Source organism: Pseudorasbora parva, chromosome 10 (genome assembly GCF_024679245.1).
Source record: "Pseudorasbora parva isolate DD20220531a chromosome 10, ASM2467924v1, whole genome shotgun sequence".
NCBI classification, from domain to species: Eukaryota; Metazoa; Chordata; class Actinopteri; order Cypriniformes; family Gobionidae; genus Pseudorasbora; species Pseudorasbora parva.
In genome coordinates, this window is record NC_090181.1 from 14,089,630 (window position 1) to 14,114,278 (window position 24,649).

The 24,649-nt window shown below is 36.7% G+C and overlaps 1 protein-coding gene across 6 annotated transcripts in view; it reads left to right on the forward strand.

Annotated features, from left to right (window-relative positions):
- The first annotated feature begins 319 nt into the window (after window positions 1-319).
- nhsl1a (NHS-like 1a) overlaps window positions 320-24,649 on the forward strand; it is a 56,049-nt gene continuing 31,719 nt past the window's right edge. For 2 of the 6 annotated variants that reach the window (XM_067455225.1, XM_067455226.1), the window contains exon 1: window positions 320-728. In XM_067455225.1, coding sequence (XP_067311326.1) covers window positions 443-728 — 286 coding nt within the window. In that variant the 5' untranslated portion in view covers window positions 320-442. Of the gene's footprint in view, window positions 729-17,871; window positions 18,707-19,843; window positions 20,471-24,649 lie in introns of those variants that run through there. The other 4 variants (XM_067455219.1, XM_067455221.1, XM_067455222.1 and 1 more) reach the window with 3 other exon arrangements.

Below are 24,649 nucleotides of genomic sequence, written 5' to 3' on the forward strand. Positions count from 1 at the left end.
CCAAGACACCTAAATGTTTAGGCTATGCCTAGCTATTGGAGAAATGTAGGCTATGTATAAAATAATAATTCTCCTCATTAAATAAATATTATTTAAACATACATTTAATTGTGAAAAAGCTATTCGCAATCAATTAATTAAAGGTAGGCTATGCTATTGTATAATAGTTCCTCTGGAGCTGGCGTGAGATCCGCATTCCCGATCCGCCTGGTAGCTACTCCAGATTCCGTGTTTTGAGTTTGTCCTGACAACCGATTCCCCATAAGAAAGTTTAAGAAAGCGCTCTTCCATAAGAATAGGAGCAGGATACTTTGAATCATGACGCGGGATGTCAGGGTGTTTGCAGAACAGGTTACGACACCTGACAGGACAAGAACAAATGACACTTCTAAAGGACAAGTATAATAATTCTAACAAACAACTGGATATTTCCCATTAAAAAATGCCGTTTCATAAGAGAATAGTGGAGCCCCGGAGCCTGGGCAGAACAAACAGAGGAAGACTGGAAGTTAACGGGGATGTATCTATTTCCCTGGATGCTGTGAACTGTCAAACTTTGGTCAACATCCTCCGTCAGCTGTCCGATTTGTCGCGGCACGCGAGCAGCATGTTTGAGGAGATCCAGACTGAATCAGCGCTGGTGATCAATAAAGCTTCTGCGCTGCAGAATAGACTGGATTCACTGCAGGACACTGTACGAAATCTCAACCATAAGAGGACCACAATCCGTGAGTTCATGGCCTTCATGTGTTCAAACACAATGTGGCAACTAACTTGCCTAGTATTTATTATGCTATATTGAACTTATTTTTAAATGACTGTTTATAAGCAATCCAATAGTGGTTAATATATAGGCCTATTCATTACTATTTATCTATTCATTAGATAAGGATAGCCCACTTATTCCAATTGTGACTACAAACTATTCAGTTATTTGGAACAGAGCCTAACTAGAAATAATTATATGCTTACCTAAAAAAAAGTTACGGAAAAAAGTAGGCTATTGCACAATTCCAATACAATTTAATCACGTAAATAATTCATATGCAAACCACAAATTGAAATACCTGTAGGCAAGTTACCTGTTTCTATTGAGACAGTATAGTAAATAAATATATAACACATTAAATAGTTGTTACTGGATTAATTACTAGTGTGCAATGTACCCTCACTATGAAAATTAAATTAATAAAAAGTGTGCTATTAAAATAAAATACATGTTAGTTAATTTTATGCAATAAATGTTAATATTGCTTGCCATAATGGCAGTGCATGATTCCAGATCATTAATTCCAAATTCCTTTCTAGATGCTTGGCTTTGACTGGATGTGGAATTCAGGCTTGTATTGTGTTGCACTTTTATCTCATGGCACCTGTGGTTGCCCGCTGCTTTTCACTATCTAAATGAGAATTGCTGCTCCAATTAGAACAAATAATTCGTTTTTTTAGGACAGACTAACGTGCCAATAATATTGGTTGGAACATTAGGTCTTCTGATACCTCTATTCATCACCATTGTGTGAGCATGTGAGAGCAGTTGTGTGTTTGGTCATAATGATTATTTTAGCATGTTTCTCTTGCAAATGGTAATAAACATATATTTTGTCATTCATTACAAAATCAGTGTCACCAATGTAATGCAATCCTCAAATCCTAAGGATTTGTCCAAGCTGGCAGTAATGCGTCTTCTTTATTCCCCTTTTCTCATTGTCTTCTTTGTGTCCATATTTCTGTGCGTCTCCATATGGTCAATATGTTGCACTTCTGTTCAGCGATTCTTGGCAATGCTTTCACCTCCAAAGAAAACAATGTGTGTTTTCACTGGCCCTGCCTTAGCCCAGAGTAAGGTGAGTGGAGTGCAGGAAACAGAGCATAAGTGGATACATGTGTGCTCCAGACATCCAGACTATATATTAAAGGTACTAAGAAAGAAAAAGAGAGTAATTTCTTTGTCTGCTGCATTCTATGACATGGAATTCAAATCAGGATAATCTTCAACAGATATAGAAAAAGCATTAGCAATACTCTAAGTACTGATTTTCCAGTCCATTTTTGATTAATTTATACATAGCCTACAGGTACAAATTGTTGGACTCCCTAAAACTTACCATATTTGTTTATTATCATATTGGATACATGTACAAATGCATATATATTTTAGCATTTGTTTCCTTTTTTACTATAATTATATAGGTTTCTTTTCATTGCATGTTGTAGTTTATGTTATCAATTTCAGTATTTGCAACCCTTATTATGCACACTATAAAGAATGGAAATTTTATTCGGCACAAAACTACGTTTGTAGCCTATTTTATGCAAATAAGATAAATAACAAGAAACATTGTTTTAGAGCTGCACAATTTATTGTTAAATCATCAGTCAAACCTTTGACACAATCACACTGAAACACTCTGTACTACTCTGCTCTGACACTATCGCTGTGCCAGAAAGAGCAGTTATCATGTATGGAACTGCTTCACAAACAGTGTTTTCAACCACACAGTATCATTATTTCTGTTACAAATATTCAAATCATTACAGTACTGGGATAAAAGTTAATAGTTCAGATTAGGGTGTGCGATATGACCAAAATCTTATATTATGATATGAGTAATTTTATTTCACAATAATGTTATATCAGAATTTCGCTTTAAAAGTGCTCTATGTAGGATTTTGCAGTAAAATATCCAAAAACCACTAGGCCAGTGTTAGGTCATATTTTGTTCAGTTGAGTACTTACAATATCCCAAATGTTTCCAACTATTTGTAAATTGTGAGAAAATTGCTATTTTAATTAAGGACCGGGACATTTCAGCATAGCGTTTGAGGGAGTCGCCTGTCAATCGCGTCATATCTGCGCTACCCTCAGTTTTATTCTGCAGAAGCGCTTTTCTCTTAGCAGTGTGAAAAAGTGTCACAGCAGCGCCGAGTGAACGCACAAAGTAACGTCATAACATAATTTTAAACACACTTAAATGTATCTAATATGATAAACAGAGCTGTTGGCTTTACCTTATAGTCATGACCATAGATATCTATAATTAAGGCTAGATGTCTTACGGCGGAGTCATCATCGTCATCACCGGCGGCCATCTTGTCACAGGCAAGCTTTCTGTCGGGCTCTGTGGAACCCAATGTAAGATGAGTCATCTGTATGAACATAAATACTCTTATCTCGCTGAAATCTTGACGGATTTACAGATGGTTTGGTTTCTTACAAATGTTATTAACATGGCAACAAATCTGGATGCTTTGACACATTGAAATTGCAGCTTTTCGTTTTGATAAACGACTTAATCGTGCAGCTTGTGTATCACAGCTAACTTACGTGCACGTTATCAAGGCTGAGACCACAATTGAGCTGTTCAGTTATATAGGTTTTATTGACACCAATAACGATTTTATGACAACCAAATCTTTTGTCTAGTTAAAATAAAGTTAGTTTGCATGTTTGTTTTTTTTAAATTTGTTTTTAAATACAAATTATTTTATTATAATAGTGATATTCTTATTATAAAAGTGTATATATATATATATATATATATATATATATATATATATATATATATGTATATATATATATATATATAAAAATTATAATTTAAAAATTATTTTATTATAATAGTGATATTCTTATTATAAAAGTGTATATATATATATATATATATATATATATATATATATATATATATATATATATATATATATATATATATATATATATATATATATATATGTATATATATATATATATATAAAAATTATAATTTAAAAATATTTTTAAATTATAATTTTTTTTGCTATAGCTAGCTCTGGGGAAAAAAAAAAAAAAAAATATATATATATATATATATATATATATATATATATATATATATATATATATATATGTATCCGCACCTTGATCTGCCATGTCTGGGTCTTTAATGTAGAGACTCTCCTCGTGCGTTTGCAGTTTAAATATTATGATGCATTTAAAAGTTAATGGCCAAACACATCATTACAAAAGTTCACAATGCTGCTGCAGGTGAAATATAATGTGGACAACACTGCATAAATATATTTTTGTCAGGTTAAATACTGATAGTTGGTCACTCAAACCCCTTCATCTAAACTTCTCTACTTAACCGTCAGACTCGCACATCCGTCATGTTTGTAGTTTTTTAACGCTTTTTATCCGCGTTTGTAGTTCTATTCTAATCCCCGTCCACCTCGCAATGGATTGTGGGCAATATCAGCCGTTAGAGTGCACATCGATCCACACTTCGAATTCGGACCGGAAATAGTAAACCATCCGGGTATCTCTGGAATACTCTTTTCAACATACTACGATTTGGGACATCCCAATTCCATTTTCGAATACTATTAAGTATGGATAGTATGCGAATTGGGACGCAGGAACCGTTACGAGTGAGCGAGCTACCTGTGACAAGATGGCCGCCAGTTGCGGACGCCGACCTCCATTGGCCAACAGCGCGCACGGGACATCTAGCCTTTATTATGGATATCTATGGTCATGACCGGAAAAAGCGGAAGTGCGCGCCCCCGGCAACTGTGTCCCGTCCCGTCATAATAAAAGTCCCGGTACTCGTGAGCCGCGTGTTTGTATAACAATCAATCCAGCGGCCGTGCTCAGCTCCACAACACTCGGTCCTGCTCTGTTTTACACTACAGTAACGTTAATAACTGCATCCATGAACATGATTTCTGCCTGAGTCCTATTTTCCACCAGCTGTGAGGTGAAAACCACATTTCCCAAGATAATGCGTTCACACTTGGCGTCATCTAACTAAGCCTTTGTTTTGAATAGGCGCCCTCCAGTGGACGGAAAGTTGCATAGTGCACCTTTAAAGGTGTACTATGTAAAAAAAAATCAGAACAATATCCAAAATCCACTAGGCCAGTGTTATATGTTTTGTTCAGTTGAGCACTTACAATATCCCAAATGTTCCCAACTATTTGTTGATCACAAACAGAGAATAACTGTCTCAGATGTTTCTCCATCACTCGGCATACGTCATCGTCTGTTGGTGATGCCCCTTTGGAAATGATTTGTCTATGAAGCTTTGCCAGACCATAACTCAGTTACTACTGAGAATGGTCTGGTTTTAACCAGCTAGGCTACAAAATCTCTTTTTGAAAAATAAATTAAATAAATTGGTGATTCTCGCTTTATCCAGAATCATGCAGCTCTAGAATGTATGCTGAGACTTGATCTTAAGCAATGGAATCGAATGAACTTTGAAAAGTTTGACAAGAGGCAAGGATGCAACAAAATAATACTGAGGGTGACAAAACGTAAACGTTTAAGAATCAGGCATGGCAAAAATCTCTATCAATTGACCATTATTCTGAATGGGGCATTATGTGTATGGTGGGGATGTCAATCAAAAAAATAAAGTTGTTTCTGAGGCAGAGCAATTCATTTCATTTTGATTAAAGAATAAATACCTGCAGAATACATACTTCAATCAGTACTTAGTTATAGTGTTTGTATGCAGACCAAGGCTATACGCAGCACATAATTGAACACTTATTCACACAAATTTTTTTCAATACATCAGCCCTGCATATTTTTTTGTTTTGTTCTGACAATAAATAGCAACCCTAGTATATTTACTGCTAGGTCTGAAATGTATAAACCATACCCATATTGTGTGGCAGTATGCATCCCAGCTGTTATATTCCACTCCTCCCTCTATCCCTCAGAAAGCACCTCCAACCCATTCCTCAGAGTTCGTCTGCAGGGGGAAAGCATGTCGAAACCAGATGTGGGTCAAGCCCTTATGTTTTTATCAGAGCCAGATGAATGCACACCCTCTTTCTTTGTCTATTTGTGATATGTCTCTCATTATGAAATAACTTCTTTTTTTCCGGCTGCATGTTTTATGTATTTTCTTTCCAACTTGATTTTCCTTTTGTTTTTCCTGTTTACCTCTTTATTTACCTGTTGTGTTTTTTTTTTTTTTTTTTGCCCAAATGGAGTATAACTGAATACAAGCAGAGAGCTTTGAGTTCCTAAAGTTGGAAAGTTGACCTTAGTGAACGATTCGATTCAAATCCATGAAAATCTGGCATCAGTTTAGAATCCTCTGAAGTCCATATTGAAGGAAATACGGACTGTTGCAATCTGATCTTGATCTGGTAGAATGCTTAATATTTCAAAATAGCTGGACTAAAATTCTGGCTATTTATCCAACAAGTGTATCATAATTGGATCAGGAACATTTTCTTTGAATACTTTTAATTTATTACTTACAAGTTTGAAGTTCAAGACTGAAGTCTTTCATGAATGCAATCAAGTTAATATGCAAATTCTTTCCATAAAAACAGTGATCCAAGATACACACCCTGATTATTAATATTTTTGGTACATTGTAGATATCTACTTGAAAAATGTTGTTTATATTAACTATTAGACTGCATATGATGACCTTTTTTTAAAATTAGTTTACAAGTACTTTCACAATGCATCTTATTGAATGTTTTTTGTGTGTGTGTGTGTGACTGAAATACAACTTGTGATCACTCTGCTGTTTCTCTCAAATGGGAAAGTTTTGCACTCTTGTGACATCATATGTTGTTTAGACAGTTGTATCACATATTTCTCCCATCCAGACAATAGATGATTCACTGGAACTGCTGTAAAGTCCATCTTGGTGGAACTTTGGGGGGTTGTTTTTTATTTCATGACAGATTTTTATGGACCCTGTGGACTTACTGTTTCCTTTCCTTTCCTGCAACTTTTTGTTGGGAAATGGTTCTGAGTGTAAATGGAAGCAGAGGGCTTTGTATTTACACACCATTTACTACTTTTCCCTTTTAATTGAATTATGGGTTTGTGATAGAATTAGTAAACTTGACATTGAGTCCAATATCAAGCTTCTGTGTGTCACACTGTAAAACCCGAGTTTAGAATACTCAAAACATTTAAGTAACCAAACTATTTTTTTTTTAGTTAAATAACTTAAAGATTCAGTAAGTGGAACTTACTTTTTTTTAATTAAATGGTATATTCTTTAATTGAAATATTGAATAAAATAACTCATAGCTTTTATGGTTAAGTGTAAATTAGCAACAGTCCACTAGCATGTGCTAATGTAACTATCAAAGAGCATATACACTTGCATGAACGTTAGTTTTGCAGCCCATTCTCTACTTAAACACATAATCTCCACCACAGTGCAACCAAAACTTCAAGATAACAGAAACCTTGTAAATCCCATAACAGAACATTAAACAATAACACATCTCTCCTTTTATTAATCTTGTGATTAATAAACAAAATAACACTTATTTTAAACACAGTTACAACATTTTATCCTTACATAGTTTGACGCAAAGCATATTAACTACGCTGTAACTGAGTCAGTATAAGTTCTGCTTACTAATATCAGATTTTGAGTTCACTTAACTTTTCTATGTACAATGTTGTACAAAGTACAATGAACATTCAGTAATATTTGAGTGAAATTAACTAATTTAACTATTTACATTTTGTTTGTTCGGATTTACAGGGTTGGTTGCAGCAAAGTAAGAGTAGGGGCAGGATCACAGTCACGTTTATTAACAATACTTAACAAAGAGAAAAAATGTGCAGGAGCACAGGGGCAAAAAACTGCAGGAGAACAGAAAACTAAAAGAATGATGAAAACGAATAGCTATAACAGAAACCAAATAGCTAAACAAGAAGCAGGTGAATCGAATGAATTAAACAGTGAGTCGCTATGACAACAAATCAAAACATGCTAAGAAGCCATGGAAACAAAAAGGAAACACAAAAAAAAGGATCTACAAACTAAAAGTCAATGAAAACGAAAGAATTTCACTCCAAAATGTAAAAAAAAAAAAATTAGGCCATGTTATGACCAGTATTTGGGACTATGATCAAAATATTTACACCCAAATGTAAATTACTCCCTACCTTTAAAGTTAGCTGACTTTCGGTCAAGGCTTGCAGGTCCCAGAAATATATCCACAAAAAAGCAGTTCATTCAGTTTAGTGAAGCATATCTTATTATTAACATCTACCCTAACAAAATGGACACCTCGTCTGAAATACTGCATAGTATTTGGTTTGAAAATTACGATGTGACAGTTAAAAAGGTGTTCTGTATTATGAATGTGTGTAGGGTGAAATTGGGAGCTTACTACATTCATTTTTAGATCTGCAATTTTATCTAACCTCCCTGGTCTGAACTACTTGCACAGTTCTTGATGTACTTCCATTTTGAAAAAGTGCAACTCATTTATTTCAGTTATGTATATTTTCAAAGTGCTGTAGTCACCTTATCTATTTGACTAAACGCCACCTAAAATGAGTGTCAGTAAGATCTAAAAATCCGGACATTTTTAGAGACCTGAGAAGAGATAAGAAAAGACTGATGCAACTTCCTTTTCAGAACAATTTTAAACAAAGAAAATTTGTCTTAGTTATAATTATACACAAAGTATCTGTAATATTTGTACTATCTGGAATTTGTAAACTTGTACTTTACATGTGCACGATTTTTCTTTAACATTTACCTGTGAAAGGGTAGGGGATGGTTTCTATGTTCAAATGTTCTTTCTTGCTGTATTAAGAAGCTTCTCATGATTTTGAGAAGTTTGATTTTCAGTAACAGTATTTATGAGCTGGACTAAAAGCATGCTTGATGTGAAAGGCATAGTGAGTATATCTTGTCTGGTGAGATTTTTACTCGTCAATTTTCTCAAAGAATCTAATTTGATGGAACGAAAGTAGGAGTCTAATAAAATTACAGTAATGGAAGGATAATGGCATGTACTTCTTGCGTAGATGTGGAGTAGTAATAATGTAAGAGATGGCAGAGTAATGTAGTAGTGCAATAATGTGGTTCAAGTTTGATTGCGCTTCCATGCCTCTGATGTAAAGGTGTATTTGAGTAATTGTCAGAATCTGATGTTCCAGCAGACGTTCATTTTTTGAAGATAAAATGTTAGTGTTTATTAACGCACAGCGTCATTAACGCACTGCCCTGCCTTGTGGCGGCGCTGCCTCAACAATAAGTGTCTTGTGCTTGGACGAAGAGGCCCTGAACTTACATCCAGCTTGGCATTGAGAGCTGGTCTCTGTGATTGAAGTGCTTTTGTTATTGAGTTTATTTAGTCATGGCAGAGTTGGCGTAAAGTCCTCGTACGGAATCATGCCAACGTGAATCACAGTAGTTTGGGCCTGAAGTTTTCATTGAGTTTAATTCTAGTCGATTTTAATGCAGAAGCCTCTCGGTCTCTCCTGTTCCAGATCATTTGCTTTCTCATGGCCTTAGTCCAACTTTCTGCCGAGGCTGTTTTGCATGACTAGCTCAAGATAACATTGTAAGATATAAAAGCTGGTTATGACCAAAAAAACAACAAAAAAATCCCTCTAAAACCAGTATGGGAAACCAGCTAAGACCAGCAAACTATCTTAGGCTTTTTTTTTTCCAGTAGAGCTTTTTTCGTTGTTTAATTTCTAAATTGCTCCAAATGTTTTGGGAATTCCTAAACTGTAGGCTTCTGAATTCTAGTTATTATTTTCCAAGTAATGGTATCTGAATTGTTCTTCTTCAGCATGTGGGTGTCTTTTGTGTAGATTCCCCTTCAGTTTGCCCTTCACTTCAGACTAATTAAAAGCTCTCATGGGGATGTGGAGAAGTAGGTCAGTGTGGGATGCTTATTCCTGTTGAAAGAGAAATATGATTTTCCTCCTTGGCGAAAAACTCCAGCACATTCCTAAATCCTTTGGTCGTCCAGCAGATTCACACCTGGAAGTCTGGAACCGAAGAATCTCCCCCTTGCCTCGGTGCAGTCTATCTGAGCTTGAGTTATTGTTTTCAGACAATACTCCCATCTAGCATAATAACACACATAGGCATAGACTCTGGAGTTTCTCTAACTCTGTTACAAGGTGGTCTTATCAAATGTGCCTCACACAGTAGCAAATAACAGAGATAGGTTTTATTAACATTCTTTTTCCTTGTTTATATACAGATAAGCTCCATTCCTCACAAGTAACAATCTGTAACAATCTGAAGGCCAGTATACTGTATATCATCAACAGTAAGGTGGTCAACAGATTTTTAAAGGGATCCTCCTCAAAGTTTGTAGGGTAATTTATTTCTTTGACATGCCTCATATATTTTGCCTTTTGACTTTGTTGATCTCCATTTTGTATGGTCCACTTGTATACCGGTCAGGAGTTGAAGTCGAGTTGATGTCGAATAGTCGCTGATGATGTTCAAACACGGGTTGCCTTGAACATAGCTGCGGCATATGACACAATGCTTCCCACAAGGCTATTGCTCCTACACAACAGCTTATTTTTATCAGTTCTTTTGACTTTGGGTTGTTATATTTCCTTTATATTTCGCTAGTAAAGATTACATATATATGAATGCATTATAAAGAGCGATTGCGTGTTAATTCTACCTGACAGTGTGTCTACTAATAGTGAAGATGTGGGTTTTAGTTACTAGAATGCTAATATTTGTTGGTGTCTAAGCTATTTTACTGATAAATCACAGAACAGTGTTGACAATATATTTCTGCGCTACTGAATTTTACTTTGTCGTGTCAATCGATGTGTGATATGCAAGCTATACTGTCTATATGTGTGTGCATTACAATGCAACAGCGTATTTGTTTGGAACAGTGATTAACTTGTGTGTACAATAAGCTGTTTAAAACTTGCATTTACCCGATCAATTTAGAGCGTCCAGATAGTATAAGCAAGAGATAATTAATGGCCAGTTGTGCCTTAAACTATTTTAATGCATGGCGTCGAGGCAAAGAACCGGCCAATGCTAAATGTTTAAAATTGTTTAATGCAGCTAGCCGTGGATTATCCTGCTTTGGGTCAATTGCCAGCGCTTAAAGCTATTATTGCAATATAAAACAGGTAACAGGCAAGTACAATCACAGGTATTTATTGCAAAAACAGTATGCATTTCAAGTTTTCTGAAGTTATATGATATCTCTATGTAAAGAACAGAGTTGATCTTAATGTTTTGATCACTGAAATGATAACCCCGCCGCTCTGTGCAAGCATACACACACTCACTCAGTCATGTGTCTTTCAAAAGATACACCCAACTTTTTAGCATGACACAATCAGTGATGAGAAAAAATGAGAATTTTTTTTTTACAATCAAAGCTGACATAATGACTAAACTGGTCTTGAGTGAAGCAGCAAGTGAACATTTTGTCGTCAAAGTTGATGTGTTTGATGCGGGGAAAAAGGGGCAAGCGTAAGGATTTTGATGATTTTGACAAGGGCCAAATTGTAATGGCTAGACAACTGGGTCAGACCATCTCCAAAACTGCAGCTCTTGGGTGTTCCTGGTCTGCAGTGGTCAGTATCTATCAAAAGTGGTCTAAGGAAGGAACAGTGGTGAACCGGCGACAGAGTCATGGGCGGCCAAGGCTCATTGATGCACGTGGGGTGCAAAGGCTGGCCTGTGTGGTCCGATCAAACAGATGAACTACTGTAGCTCAAATTGCTCAAGAAGTTAATGTTGGTTCTGATAGAAAGGTGTCAGAATACACAGTGCATCGCAGTTTGTTGCGTATGGGGCTGCATAGCTGCAGACCAGTCAGGGTGCCCATGCTGACCCCTGTTCACTGCCTAAAGCACCCACAGTGCAGGCACTGGACCACAGAGCAAGAAAAGAAGGTGGCCTGGTCTGATGAATCACGTTTTCTTTTATATCATTCATGTGGATGGCCAGGTGCATGTGCGTCACTTACCCGGGGAACACATGGCACCAGGATGCACTATGGGAAGAGGGCAAAGGGACGGAGGCAGTGTGATGCTTTGGGCAATGTTCTGAAACCATGGGTCCTGCCATCCATGTGGATGTTACTTTGACACCTATATCTAAGCATTGTTGCAGACCATGTACACCCTTTCATGGAAACGGTATTCCCTTGTGGCTGTGGTCAGTTATGGCTCATTAGATCTAGCATTCTGCCCGTTTTGAATCAGACACAGAGATAAAGGGTAAGATTACATTTATTTGAATGAATGAATTCTAGTATTTATTTGAATGAATTATCGAGAGAGATATGTGTACCTGCGTCTGTTCAGCATCTCTCTCTCTCTATATATTAATGAAGCTGCATTAATTTGAATTACTTCAAAATATCTTACCCTTTTTGCTGACAAATATAATGTAGCGAATAGCGATTTAGCAGCATGGCTATTTTTGTTACTACATCGCCGATGATGTTTCTGTATACCTGAATATTTCTGTATAAGTGCAGCACAATCTTCGTTCTCTGTGTGCAAATGACGTAACTGTGTGCTCGTTAATATTAATATAGAACAGTGATTCAACTGACTTTGAACTACCTGTGCATTAACCGGTTTTATTGCACGCCTTCCATCCAATCAGAATCAAGTGTTCAGACAGACCATGGTATAATGAAACATCTTGTGGAGTACTCTCAGACTTTGATTTTAAGTGTAATGTTGGAAACTGAGTGCAATAGTGGACTTCAAAAATGTCTTATCCTGATGCGAACTCTATAGACCTTGAAACATTATCAATGACAAATCAATGTTAGGCTTAAAGCGCCATGGGAGAGCATTTAAGTTGATACTTGCGTACTGTCCACCTCATGTTATTTACGATTTCATATCTCACAAAAAACGTTCTGTATTTCTATAAAATATTTCTGTAAAATGTCACTGTGGTATACTATGCTGTGGTCAAACTGATGCAGATGTTGACCATATGTGAAGTTTGTGGTGACAGCTGTGATACTGGAATAACACAGATATGATCATTTTAGATATAGGAGAGAGGATGAGTGAGATACAACAGTGACAGACTTCAGGATTTCCTTCTGGTTTTGTGAATACATCTCCCTGGCTGAGACTATAGAGTCAAAGGAACCTTATAACCACTTCAATGGCTGATAAAGAAAATCTGTTAACAATTTTTGAACTTGAAATTAAGGACATTCAGCCCATTTTAGACTTGTATGGAAATAATATTGTGCCTTCTTGATCAAAAATATATGTTTTGGTTGGCCTCTATAATTGAAAAGCAAAGTGAAAAGAACTCTTCAAGATGCAAGTGCATGAATAAACTAGTTTAACACTCATTGGGATGGTCTTTGTTTATCATTTAATGAAGATGCAATTTGTTTTGCTAGATGCATTTAAAAGAAATGAAGTCAGGCCCTCTAATTCATTATTTAAAAGCTTTCAAGTAGGGGCAGACTCACCTAAAATCACCTTCTTGTTAATGTCTTTGGCCTGGTTTCACAGACAGGGTTTAGATTAAGCCTTAGTTCAATTAGGACATTTTAGCAGCTTTATAAATGTTTCTTAAAATAACATTGTTGGTGTGCATCTTGAGACAAAACAATGGAACTGACATATTTTAAGCTGTCGGTACACATTGCTTTTAGTTAAAACAGCCCAAACATGAAATTTAGTCTGGGACTAGGCTTAAGCTTGGTCTGTGAAACCAGGGGTTAATGTTTTTTAATGAGTTTCTGAGGTTCTGAGGAGGCCATAGATGTGTGTGGCATTCCCATCTCACTATTTAAGAGAGTTTGGGGGAAAACAACAATGAAAAGATAAAGGCTTGAAAAAAATGTTATACATTTAAAATTGCACCAAGTTTATTTCATTGTACTTGAGAAGGAAAAAATTTGAAAGTTCATAGGTTCCCCCAGTTTTATATATAGATTTTCTTTTCTTGTTTTAAGCTTAAACCGTAAAACACTTTGTTTTACCAAAGGAAAAAACAGGGTAATAAAGAATAAACAGAATTATTCAAGATATATATTCCTATTACTGCATGTTAAATCGAATTTGCTTTTAATTTGAATGTATTTTGTTTTAAGCATGTTTACATGTTTTAATGGGAAAACAATACGGATTATGTAATTATGTACAATTATGTTTTGCAGTAAAAAAAATTATAAACATAATAGTATAAAATAGTGTAGGTAATGGATGCATTGTAGGGCAATAAATGTGTAGCCTGTATTCTATGGTATTGATGAAGTCAAATAATAATTTACAAACAGAAACTGCTCTGGTTGTGGTCTGTTTCTAAAAACTGATTTCCTTTATGTGTCACATGAAAACTAAGCAAGATCCAAGACCTTTTTTTTCTTTTCTTTTTTCCCCCAACAGAATCAGAAACTAAATAAAGGGGGGTGACAGGTAAAAGTAGGGATACGGGGGTAAATGTGTCAGTTGAGGTCATTGGTCACGGTTCAACAAGTTCCCTTAATGTTTTAATGGCTTATTAGTTTGCCAAGGCCATATGACTGGACTTTATGGTTGAAATATGCGACTCCACTGTTGTTGCTGCTCCCTTTTTTCAATTTAATCCTAATTGAAAACATCTGATCCTGGGGTTGTTTAGTCCTACATTAGTGAGGAAAGTGCCTTTCAAAATACCTTCAACATTAATTTTTTGGAATGTGTATGTGTGGAAGGAGGGATCTGAATTCACTGGTTTATTTGGGTGGAGTTGACCAGCTCATAAGTAAAACCACAGTTGTGGTCTCTCTGGAAGAAATTGCATTTCCATTTCATTCCAACTTTGCAGCCTGAGCACACACTCGTTGTAGAGATTCCAGTAGTTACTGAAAACCATGAGCTTTATTACATTTTATTAAATGCTTCTTTATGAACTGAAATATAAAACCAAACTAACTTTTATTTGCTTTTAAATGTTTATATGGAAACCTTGCCGAGAAGAGATTTGTCATAAAAATGAACTCAACCTATAACCTAAAAACAAAATGAATTGTATTCTTAATTCAAATAAATGTTGTTACTTAAATATATACTTAAAGTTTAACTTAGTGATTAAGTCAAGGATACTGATGTGTTTTGTAGCATTGGGCTCCCTGTCTGTCCCTGAAGGAAATGTGGGGCAAAATGCCACAAAAACTCGGAGCAGGAGTGAAAATCTTGTGTAAACAGGAAGGTATAGCCAAGCGTGTCGGATAAGCTTCTGTATCAGGTATCTGTTACAGCTCTGGCTTGATAGTTTATGTTTCTCTCTCTTTATTTTATCATGCCTTATCTAATGTTTTTAAAGGCTTGAATATCATCCCTGACCCTGAATATGAGGAACGGCTGCCTGTTAGGAACATAACGCTGTCTTAAGGTAGTGCTTGAGTGACGTTAACAAATTTAGAATTTGGCTAAAATGAAGTGTTTTCTTTTAGGCAAATCCTAAATTCTAGAGAATGTTTGGGCCCATAGCACCCTCCTGTGGCTGAAATAGGAGGTCTGCGTCCACATAGTCCTGATGTATGCTAGATGATTTACAGCTAGACATGGTGTGCTTTTATGTTCAGTCATAAACAGAAAGGGAATAGGTTTTTATTCTGACATTATCGTAACTTCCTTCAGCAGCAGACAGAAACTATACTTTAATTATTCATCTCAGCATGCCAAGAGCACATAACCAGTCGCCTGAATATAAATACAGCTAATGTATTCACGTGAATTAAAATAAGGAGTTTTATGGCCAGCATTAATTTATATGCATTACTCCTAAATTTTGCTGAACAAAATCGTGGCATACAAAACTTTGGAACTGTTTTGGCGCCATCACAAGTGTTTTACGGTCAGCGTGTTGCTTCCAGATTAATGCCATGTAAAGCAGTTTGGAACATTTGGATTGTTCTTGAGCTTCAAAGCTTTTGGGACACATTTGACTATGATTGTGCCAACTGGCACACATGTTCTCACACACATCTCTTTTGGTGGCGCTGATATAGGAACATATAACCAAAGAGAACATATAACCGCTGGCAAAGAAAAAGGATACGTTTGATTTAGTTGATGCAAATATGTTATTTGTGAAATGTCTGTTTTTCCCCCAGAATATTAAACAACAACAACATTGTGTTGATTATGGTTCAAACCCCCATACAGTAAAACAATGATTACTGTAACATTTCAACAGTTGCACATCATATGCTAAACAATAGCCAATAATAATTATATATATATATATATATATATATATATATATATATATATATATATATATATATATATATATATATATTATTATTATTATTATTTTTTTTTTTTTTTCTAGTTTTAGGTCCTCTAAACATGTATTCATTCCCCTTAAAGGTGCACTATGTAGTATTTTTGCCGTTATATATTTTGTTCAGTTGAGTACTTACAATATCCCAAATGTTTCCAACTATTTGTAAATTGTGAGAAAATTGCTATTTTAACTAAGGACCAGGACGTTTCAGCATAGCGTTTAAGGGAGTCGCCTGTCAATTGCGTCATATCTGCGCTCCCCTCGGTTTCGGGTTTAATATGGCAGGAGCGCTTTACTATTAGCAGTGTGAACAAGTAAACGCACGGAGTAACGTCATAACATCATTTTCATACTTAAATGTATCTAATATGATAAACAGAGCTGCATTACCTCATAATCATAACCGGAAGAGCAGAAATAGTGCAGGCGCCCGGCGTATGTGTCCCGTCCCGTCATAATAAAAGTCCCGGTGCTCACGAGGCAGGTCTTTGTGTAACAAACGCTCCAGCGGCCGTGCTCAGCTCCACAACACTCAGTCCTGCTCTGCTTCACACTACACTAACGTTAATAACCGCATGCATGAACGTGATTTCTATTTTCCACCGGCTGTGAGGTGAAGACCACATGTCCCAAGATTCTGTGCTCAAACTTTGCGTCATCAAACTACGCCTTTGTTTTGAATAGGCGCCCTCCAGTGGATGGAAATTTGCACAGTGCACCTTTAAGAGACTCTAAAAGAGGGGTTGATGTTTGTTTTTTTCTCCAGAAAATGTGAAATTGATCAACAATCACCTTTGCACACCTGCAGGCGATAGAGAGGTGCGTAGGAAAAAAAGACAACAAAAAAAAACTGTCAAAAATCAACAGAACCTGCACACTACACTGTAACATAAATTCAGGTCTCCAATTGAAAATGTTCTAGTGACTGATCACATCAAAAATTTTAAGTTGACCTGAATTTCTGTGAATTAAATTGCATCCATTTGCAGAAATTTAATTTGGCCAACTGAAAAATTTAAATGTGATCAGTCACTAGAATATATATATATATATATATATATATATATATATATATATATATATATATATATATATATATATATATATATATATATATATATATATATATATATATTTATATATATATATTATATATATATATATATATATATATATATATTTTTTTTTTTTTTTACCACTTTTCCATCCCATGACTTCATCAGACATATACAGTAAGTAATTGTCCTTATCATTTCAGTTTTTGACTTTGGAAATGAAAAATGACTTTTCACCTCTCCAGAAAACTAACAGTGTTAAGTTGAGTCAACAACACTTTTTTATTTTCAATTTGTATAACTGTTATTTACAAAAGTTGAGTAAACAAGAAAAGGCTAGAGGAAATTAGTCTCAGTGTTGTTGATTTTTTTTTAGTTTTTACAGTGCATTTTGTATATACCAGCTGAGGTCATCGGACCAAAACTTTGTCAATTAATAGTGTGATAGTGTGTTCATTTTTTGTATTTTAAAACGCATTGTTTCTTATCTTTAAGTGATGCATACCATCAGTGCAGCTAATCAAAGTCACTGAACAAGTAACATTTAATGATTTCTCTGCTTTTTCTGTGGTTTTAGATTAAATACATCACAATTAACCTGTTCTGTGCTGTATTTTTTCAGACTACTGTCAGTCTGCACTCCTCAGAGAACATAATTATGATGATTAATAGTAATTCATTATAATAACAGACACACTATGTGTCAGTTCTAAGAGCTTTTCCTCTGTCAGCTGTAAGACACTCTAAAGCAATTAATCTGCTTTATCTATTTATAGGGTTTGTGTGGACCACGCTAAAGTGTTGCCTTATGAAGATTAGACAGAAGGAGTGTGAGAATCTTGTGGTTTAGCCAGGAGCTGTTCAGTTTAATATTACTTCAAATCGCCTTAATCATTGAGCAGCATTGAGTTTATTTTGCTCCACCTGAAGAAAGAGCGAGCAGAAACCCTGCTGGAGCAGACGCAGCCGTGCTGGAGGAGCACATGAGTGAGCACACTCACACACACGCACTTGCTCACGCCAACGCACCGACGTGTCACAGCTGGGGAGCAGAGGAAGTTCCCCACTTTCTGTCCAAAAGTTTCTCTTAGGACTTCCTGAGACTGCACTTTGATTGTTTGGAGTCAATCTTATTTAGACCAACAAAGAAGAATGTATTTTTGGAGTATAAAGGCACTTTGAACACCAGCACAGCTTGTAGTGGAGCGTATGAAGACAGTTTCAACATCATATTTTGAAGCATGGATATTCCAGAAGGACCCGCCCTTGGTTTTTGCAAGCATGTTTATTATAAATCCCTCCACGTTAGAGTGATCTAAGCTGCTGTTTGCGTTTCGTAAGTAAATGTGGGGCATTTGGAGACGTGCCTGACACTTCGGTTCAAGTCAGGTTTTTGTTGGCGCTGATTCTGGGAGATGTGGGGAGAGAGAAGCTTTCTGAGGAACAGGGGGGAATGGGCAGAGGGCAAAAGTCACCCTGTACCTCGAACTCTTGGTCCCCTGGGTCTTTCATCTCTGTCCGAGCAGCGTGGACACTTCTTCCCCTGCCACAGAGAGCCGCTGGATACTGATGACTATGATGAGTGGGTTTACACACCTCTCCATCACAGAGGTAAGCAGAGGGCACTCAGCTTTCATTGTGTTTGTGATTTAGTTCTGTAATATAGCCGTTGAAATACTAGAGAACTCCAGCGGGGTGTAAGACTGTAAAACTATTTACTTTGTGATAGGGAGGGAATTTCCTTTGAGGAGTCCAAGATTAACAGTTTGATTTAATTAGTCAAGCCATCCTATTTAATCTTCGTACACAGTCAACACCAACTTTTTGGTTCAAGTAAAGCTGAAAATGGTTAAGTTTAAAGGGTTAGTTCACCCAAAAAGAAATGAAAATTCTGTCATTAATTACTTACCCTATTATTACTTACTGAATTGTCATTCGACACCCGTAAGACCGCCGTTCATCTTCAGAACACAAAGGAAGATATTTTTGTTGATGGCTCAGACCAGCTCAATAAGCCTTTCATTGATTCCAATGTCATTTCCTCTCTCAAGACCCATAAAAGGCACTAAAGACGTCATTACAAAGCCCATCTCACTACAGTGGCTCTACAATAATTTTATGAAGCGACGAGAATAGTTTTTGTGAGCAAAAAAAACTAAATAACGACTTATATAGTGATGGGCCGAATTCAAAATGTTATAAATCAGCGTATCGATTCATGATTCGGATCGCGTGACAAACTGCCAAACTGCTGAAATCATGTGACATTGGTTATCCAAATCATCAATCGATACGCTGATTCATAGCCATTCAAATCTTTGTTTTGAAATCGGCCCATCGTTATTAAGTTATCTATTTTAGATTAGATTTTAGATTCTCGTCGCTTTATAAAATTATTGTAGAGCCACTGTGGTGAGATGGGCTTTGTAACGACGTCTTTAGTGCCTTTCTTGAGAGATGAAATGACATCGGTGTCAATGAAGGCCTGTCAAAGCCATCAGATTTCAACAAAAATATCTTCATTTGTTTTCCGAAGATGAACGGAGGTCTTACGGGTGTCGAACGACAAGAGGGTAAGTAATTAATGACAGAATTTTCATTTTTGGGTGAATTAACCCTTTAATGCGATGACCTTCAAAGTTATTGAGCTGTAATTAGGTTAGATTTGATAAATGTTGCTATCTGTAGATATTAGTTCTATTTGCACTCAGGTGCTGTCAGAATCACTAACTGCACACGACATGGTCAAAATGCATCACACAAAGCATGTTGTGTGTGTTTTAGCTATTAGACTAAGCATTAGCGGCAGATGACAGCCTATGACAATGACCTTTTATTTCTGTAGCAAACAATTGAGTCGAGGGGATTTAGCTATATTTAACTTTGTGTGTGTCAAAAGCCAGCGACGGCAGAACTGCTGACAGCTAAGTTAAGAACAATCAATGCTCTGCAGCGCTGCAGCTGAGGATGGAGAGAGAGCGAGAGAAAGAGAGGGAGAAAAGGAGGGGGTCTCCCTGACTGAGTCAGTCCCTCTCTCCCGCAATCTCTCCACCTCTCTCTCCTTTGTCCTGGAATAGTGTCAGTCCTGTGGAACGGCAGGAGTATGTTGGGATTGGATAACACTTTCCCAGGGCGCATGAGCTGGCAGGTTGCCACAGTTGTGTGTCTGTATACGTGGGTGAAACCAAGGGAGGGGGTTACAGATAGTGCCTATGAACCTGTGTGAGTGTTTGTGCTCGAGAGGGACGGGGGGGCAGTTGCTCCGGCTGGGACGCTGGGCTGTGTGAGGACAGTGCGCCGCAAAACTCTTGACACACTTCCCAGCAAATACCAACACACAGTAGGAGAGACAGGAGACCATGTTCTGTCTGAGAGGTAAGTGGCAGACCTTCAAAACTGGAGGAAAGAAAGACAAAGAACTGCTAGGAGACGCAAGTTATTGCAGTTTCAGAGTGTAACAGTTGCCTGATGGAGGACAAAGGGAGGGGATTGAGCTCAGCTGTTAGTTAAACGTCCTGCTCAGTTTCAGAGCGCTCCTCTCTCCTCCAGTTCCTTTGTTTTCTTGCTTGGAAGTCCAGCTTGCGGTGTGCCAGGGGGGCGAGTATAGGAATCTTTTAGAAAAGTTACAGTGACCATAGCAGAATTTTAAGGTGATGAGGGAGGTTGTTTATAAGGAAGGAGAGAACTTTTATCTGATCTGTCTTTCATGTGAACCCTACTGAGCTCTTTATAAATGCACGTTTGAACTGCAAGTGTTGCAGCTTTGTTATTGTTTGTGGTTTTGGCTCCGTGCTGGTATTTTTTTTATCCTCACTTGATCTCCAAATCTTGTATAAAATGCTTTGTGTTTGGTTTAAATTGCTCAGTTATAAATGAAAATTACTCATATTTTGCTCACCCTTGTTGTTCCAAACCCGTATGACTTTGTTCAATGGAAAACAGAAACATTTGAGAAATGTGCTGGTTTCTCGTTTCCCTGCAGTAATAATGAATGAGTAAATAGTTTAAGCTCTAAAACTATCATAAAAGTTATTTTATGATGTATTTTATGAGTTGAGAGCTTGATAGCCCTAGTTCTCCTTTAATGATATTCTTCAAAAAAATCATCCTTTGTTTTAGGTTTGGGACAACGTGAGTCAATGATGACACTTTTTTTTGTTGAATAGTCACTCTTGAATTCATGTGTGAGTGTGTTTGTTTTGGATGGATGATCAGGTTTTCTTGTTCACCCTTCCTTTCACCCTTTCCTTTTTACTTGTCTGTTATTTTGTGACTTTTTGTTGCCCAGTGTATGTATCATACCAAGCATAAATAATCTGCACAGCATGGTGACCCGATTTTCTTTGCCACCGGTCACCCTTTTTCATTCGCCAGTGACCTGAAGGTCATGTTTTGAATGGTCACATTGGTATTTTGCCCTTTTGCTATGGCTGGTTAGTGCCAATGATTTTCAAAGTGAACTCTTTCAAAAGTACTTTTTTCAAACTTTGGTAGTTTTTTTAATCAAATAAAAGATGGAAAAATGTTGTATTTCACCATCTGGTTTTAAGTCAAAGGCTCAGCTATGCAATTTTTTTAACACAATGGTTTGGTTTCTTGGTTTCAAACTGAAAGTAGTTTTTTTAATCAAATTAAATGTATGTTTAATGTTGTGAAGGCATTTTCATGCCGTCATATTTCACATATTGTCATTAAATTTTTTGCTGTTCCTCTAAATTTAGTTTTTCATACATTCAATGTTTTATGTTTTAAATTCAGCTGAAAAGTCAAGTAATGGAAGGGTCGTGACAACTGATATTGCTATTGGGGCATGTTGTCACAAAACTTTATTTGTTTTAATTTATCTTTATTTTTATATTGTGGTCATGAGACTTGAGGAACTTGATCCAGTCTCTCTATACTAAACTTCATAAACTTACTTTCAATAATTTATGTTGGCTGGTTTAGTTCAATGATTTGTTTTCTTTCAGTATTTTCTTCAAATGATGGATTGAAATAGATATATAATGGATATATAATCCACTAAACTGGCCTGAAGCGTACTTCATTGTTCAGTGTTGTTTACAAAAATCTGCCGCAGCATCATGAACTTGGATTCATTGAGCCTGTAGCTGAGGGCTTTTTTGCAGGTTGAGACAGGCTTCTGCTGTAAAGTCAAGCTCCAAAACAAGTGCATTCATATCACACCAGCAGTGCTCCTTCTCTTCCCTCAGAAACCCTTGTGGGTTTTCCATTTTAAGCTAATTGTACACCAACACACTGCACACCAGCATCCAAGTAAGTATGTCTGCTCTCATAAAGTAAAGCTGCTTTATGGACTGACTTCTGTTGTCAGAGGTGTAATCACTGGGTGCAAATGTATGCGGTGACCCACAACCCACAGGCTTCTCTACAAGTGTCACATGATGGAGAGACGGTTTCTCAGCTTCCTAATGAACAGCTAAGAGCATTCTGTTAGTCAGCTGCTCTTTGGGTCTTGAATAAAATCAGCGTCCTTCTGTAACTTAAATGAGAAGTGGAGACGACTCTCGTGGGAGGCAGGGACTGGTATTTTGTGGAGTGTAATTCACTTTAAGAGCCTGAAAGCACTCTTCTGTGTAAGATTTTTTTAATAAATGAAGCTTCCTTGACCTAGATAAAGGTACCCGCCTCCCTCTCTCTTCATTTTACTTTTCCAGAAGAGCCAGAGCAGCTGATTGGATGTAATCCAATTATTGTCTTGCTCATTTTGCGATCCAACCCAAAGGATTATGATCATCCCATCATATCTGTTCAAGTAGGAGGATTTTACATTGTTCTTGCTTGCTTTGGACTGAAGATGCAGAAGACTGAGTCTTATGGGCATCTCAGCTGTAAGGATGATCATTTTTCCAAACCTCAAAGTCATTATCCGGGCGTAATTGTTAAAACACCTGGATTTGAGTCTCATGTGAGCATGAATGTCTCATTATGCACTTTTTTAACACAAGGCATTCACAGTCCCTGTGACAGTTATGAATCGTGAACATTAGCCAGGGTTGGCTTGGAGCCTGAAGAATGATGGCCATTCCACATATGTCAGCCCCTCATGAGGGTCTAAGTCGCTAGGCGTGTGCAGAGCCAACCCTCCCTTTCACATTAGTGGAATTCTAAGTCTGATCCCTGTAACATCGTGTTTGGCCTGCACATATTTTGAGGGTGGAGATAAGTAAAGAAATGCCATTCTTCATTTCATAAACACCATAGGGGATGATTTCAAGATGAAACCGTTCAAGGGGGTTAATGATTTTACTGTTGAATCAAAGTCTGTGGAAAGAATGAGGGACATTCAAAACATTAAGAGATTAACAGATGGGAGTTTTTGGAAATGTAGTCCAAAAGCACCCCTAAAGCTAAAAATGGTTTGCTCCTCTAAGATGCTTCTTCGTAGGAGTGTGTGATACACAGCATCTTTTGAAATCAAGTTATTTATTGGTTGGAAGAACTATGTTGTGCACTACTGTGTAGCAATTACGACATTGAAAGTTCACAACAAATATTTCGCAATCCTCAAATTTATGTTATGTATCTGCATGTTGCTGTCTAGCTGGGAATGCTGGTGGTCTGGAATTGAGAGAATGCCATTAACAGTTCTAAATTGGCATTCCAATAACTATAGAGGGAAATTGTGCAATGGACATATATATGTCTATATATAAACACGTGGTATCTGAAATATGTGTATGTTCTCCTTTTGCTTTAATGGCATAAGCATATAAGCTGACATTAAACCCTATTTGAGATTAGGGATTCGATCTTTAAATTTTGGCCTATGGGATAAGCCAATGATTATTTCCATGTCATGGTTAATATTACATTTTTTTAAGTATTTGCTAAATAAATAAATTAATAAAAAAAATCTAAAACTCAAATCAATCATTTTAAATGCTACATGAATTTACTATGTATGTTATGAAGAAATGGGTTTCATTTTGAAATGCATTATTTTCAAGAATTATTAAATAATTAGATTTAAAATTTGACTTTCAACAAACATCAGAGGTATTTATTATTATGCATCCCATTCCCTCGTGAGAAAATTGTGCCTCAATGGAAGCAAGAAAAGGAATTCATTTCACAAAATGTATTAGTGACCAAGATACAGTACACTATCAAACTAGGTCTTTTTTTTCCCCACATCCTATTTGTGTAAAAAAAGTTTATTTCCAGTTTTTCATGAAAAATAAATTAATAATATAATCTCACCTTAGGTACTGTAACACACTTGCAGTATACAGGATTTTAAATGATGGGCAACTTCCCACACAACAGCTTATGTCTGACTGAAGTCACGTTCACTGAGTCATGACAAAGGACAGAAATTATCCAAATGGACACAACAATAGAGCCTTGCACACTGAGGTATGCTTACTGTCTGCTCCAGCAGGTGTCTCTGGACGAATTACAGAGACTCCACAGGAACCATTGTTGAACCTTGTGGTTTTTGCAGCCAAACAAGCAGGGGTTCGAGCGGTGCAGACTTGCAGCTAGTGGGGGCGCACAATCTCTTTTCAGAGCCACTGGTTTGTGTGATTC